The sequence below is a fragment of the Eimeria mitis genome, genomic scaffold, assembly GCF_000499745.2.
Source record: "Eimeria mitis Houghton genomic scaffold, Emh_scaff1579, whole genome shotgun sequence".
NCBI classification, from domain to species: Eukaryota; Apicomplexa; class Conoidasida; order Eucoccidiorida; family Eimeriidae; genus Eimeria; species Eimeria mitis.
The window spans coordinates 1-1,407 of record NW_013569842.1 but is presented as its reverse complement, the minus strand read 5'-3'; the positions used below and the strand labels follow the sequence as shown (position 1 = coordinate 1,407).

At 62.5% G+C, this 1,407-nt stretch overlaps 1 protein-coding gene across 1 annotated transcript in view; it reads right to left on the bottom strand.

Moving 5' to 3' along the window:
• Nucleotides 1-815, bottom strand: part of EMH_0039890 (uncharacterized protein) — a gene marked incomplete at both ends in the record, with an annotated part of 4,050 nt that extends 3,235 nt beyond the window's left edge. Inside the window, 2 exons of the mRNA XM_013495445.1 lie at nt 3-21; nt 84-815. Of these exons, the coding sequence (XP_013350899.1) occupies nt 3-21; nt 84-815 (751 nt within the window). The remainder of the gene's footprint in view (nt 1-2; nt 22-83) is intronic.
• Nucleotides 816-1,407: the final 592 nt, after the last annotated feature.

The window sequence follows — 1,407 nt, the reverse complement described above, 5'->3', positions numbered from 1 at the left end:
ACGAACAGCAAGGAGCAGCGCCTGGGGCAGGAGGCAGAAGCATAGGCAAAGACATGCAGCAGCAGCAGCACACGCTGGCGGACGTCCTGGGCTGCCCAGCTGCCTCGGGGGGCCCCGGGGGCCCCCTCCTCAGAGGGGCCCCTCTGGCGAGGTTTCAGCTGCACAGGCCGACGGATCCTCTGCTGCTGCTTCTGCTGCTCGTCGAAGTGCTGCTGCTGCTGCTGCTGCTGCTGCAGCTCCTGGTGGGGGGCGGGTGCATGCAGAGAGACGCACGAGACATCCTCTGGGGGCCTCCCGCGGGGACGCAGCAAGGAATGCTGCTGCTGCTGCTGCTCCTGCTGTTGCTGCTGGTGCATGCGTGACCTCTGCTCAGGGTAGCTGTAATGATGAAGGCTGCTGCTGCTGCTGCTGCTGCTGCTGCCTCTGTCTCCTACAGGAGGGCCGGCAGTGTCGCCGACAGAATCACCGCTGCTGCTGCTGCTGCTGCTGGTGTTGCTGTTGCTGCTAATGCTGTGGTATTGGTTGTGGTGTGGATTCCAGCTGCTTCTGCTGCTTCTGCTGCTGCTGCTGATGCTGCTGTTGCTGGGGTGTATATGCAGCTGCGGCTCCATACGCAGAGAGGGGGGGGGAGCTACTGGGGGCCTCTCTGCTGCGGTGGGTGGGGCGGTGCGGCAGCCGCGGCCCAACGCTCCCGCTGCAGCAGCAGCAGCAGCAGCAGCAGCAGCTGCTGCTGCTGCTGCCGCTGCTGCATCTACGGCGCGAGCGGTCTCGTCGCGTGCATGCCGGGCTGATGGGGGGCCCCACTGGGCAGACATGTTGCTGCAGCTGCTGCAGTTGTTGTTGCTGCTGCTGCGGTGTTTGTACAACTTGCTGTTGCTGCTGTTGCAGTTGCTGTTGCTGCTGCTGCTGCTGCTGCTGCTCCTGCTGCTCCGGGGTCACTGGGAATCCCCTTGCCAACAAGTCGGCTCAGGAGAGGCCCTAGAGACCGTCAGCAGCAGCAGCAGCAAAAGGAAGTAATAAGAGTGTTGCTGCAGGTTTTATGTGGGGGGTTTCAACAGTCTCAGCTGCTGCTGCTGCTGCAGTGTCTGCGGCAGTTGCTGCTGCTGCAGCAGCGGACGCAGCAGCAGCGGTGGTGCTGCAGCAGCAGCAGAGATGTCTCGGTGAGCCCAGAGCGCTGAATCTGCTGCAGGAACTATCAGAAGATGAGGTGTATATACACACAGTAATATCCTCAACAACCAGACACCCCTGACCTCTCTTGCTGCTGCAGCTGTGACCGGGCCTGCGGCGACAGCAGCAGCAGCAGCAGCTGCTGCTGCTGCAGTGGCTGCATGCAGCAGCAGCAGCAGCAGCAGCTCGAGCGAAGCCCCCCCAGTTCCTTCACAGGGGAATATCGCCAAGATATTG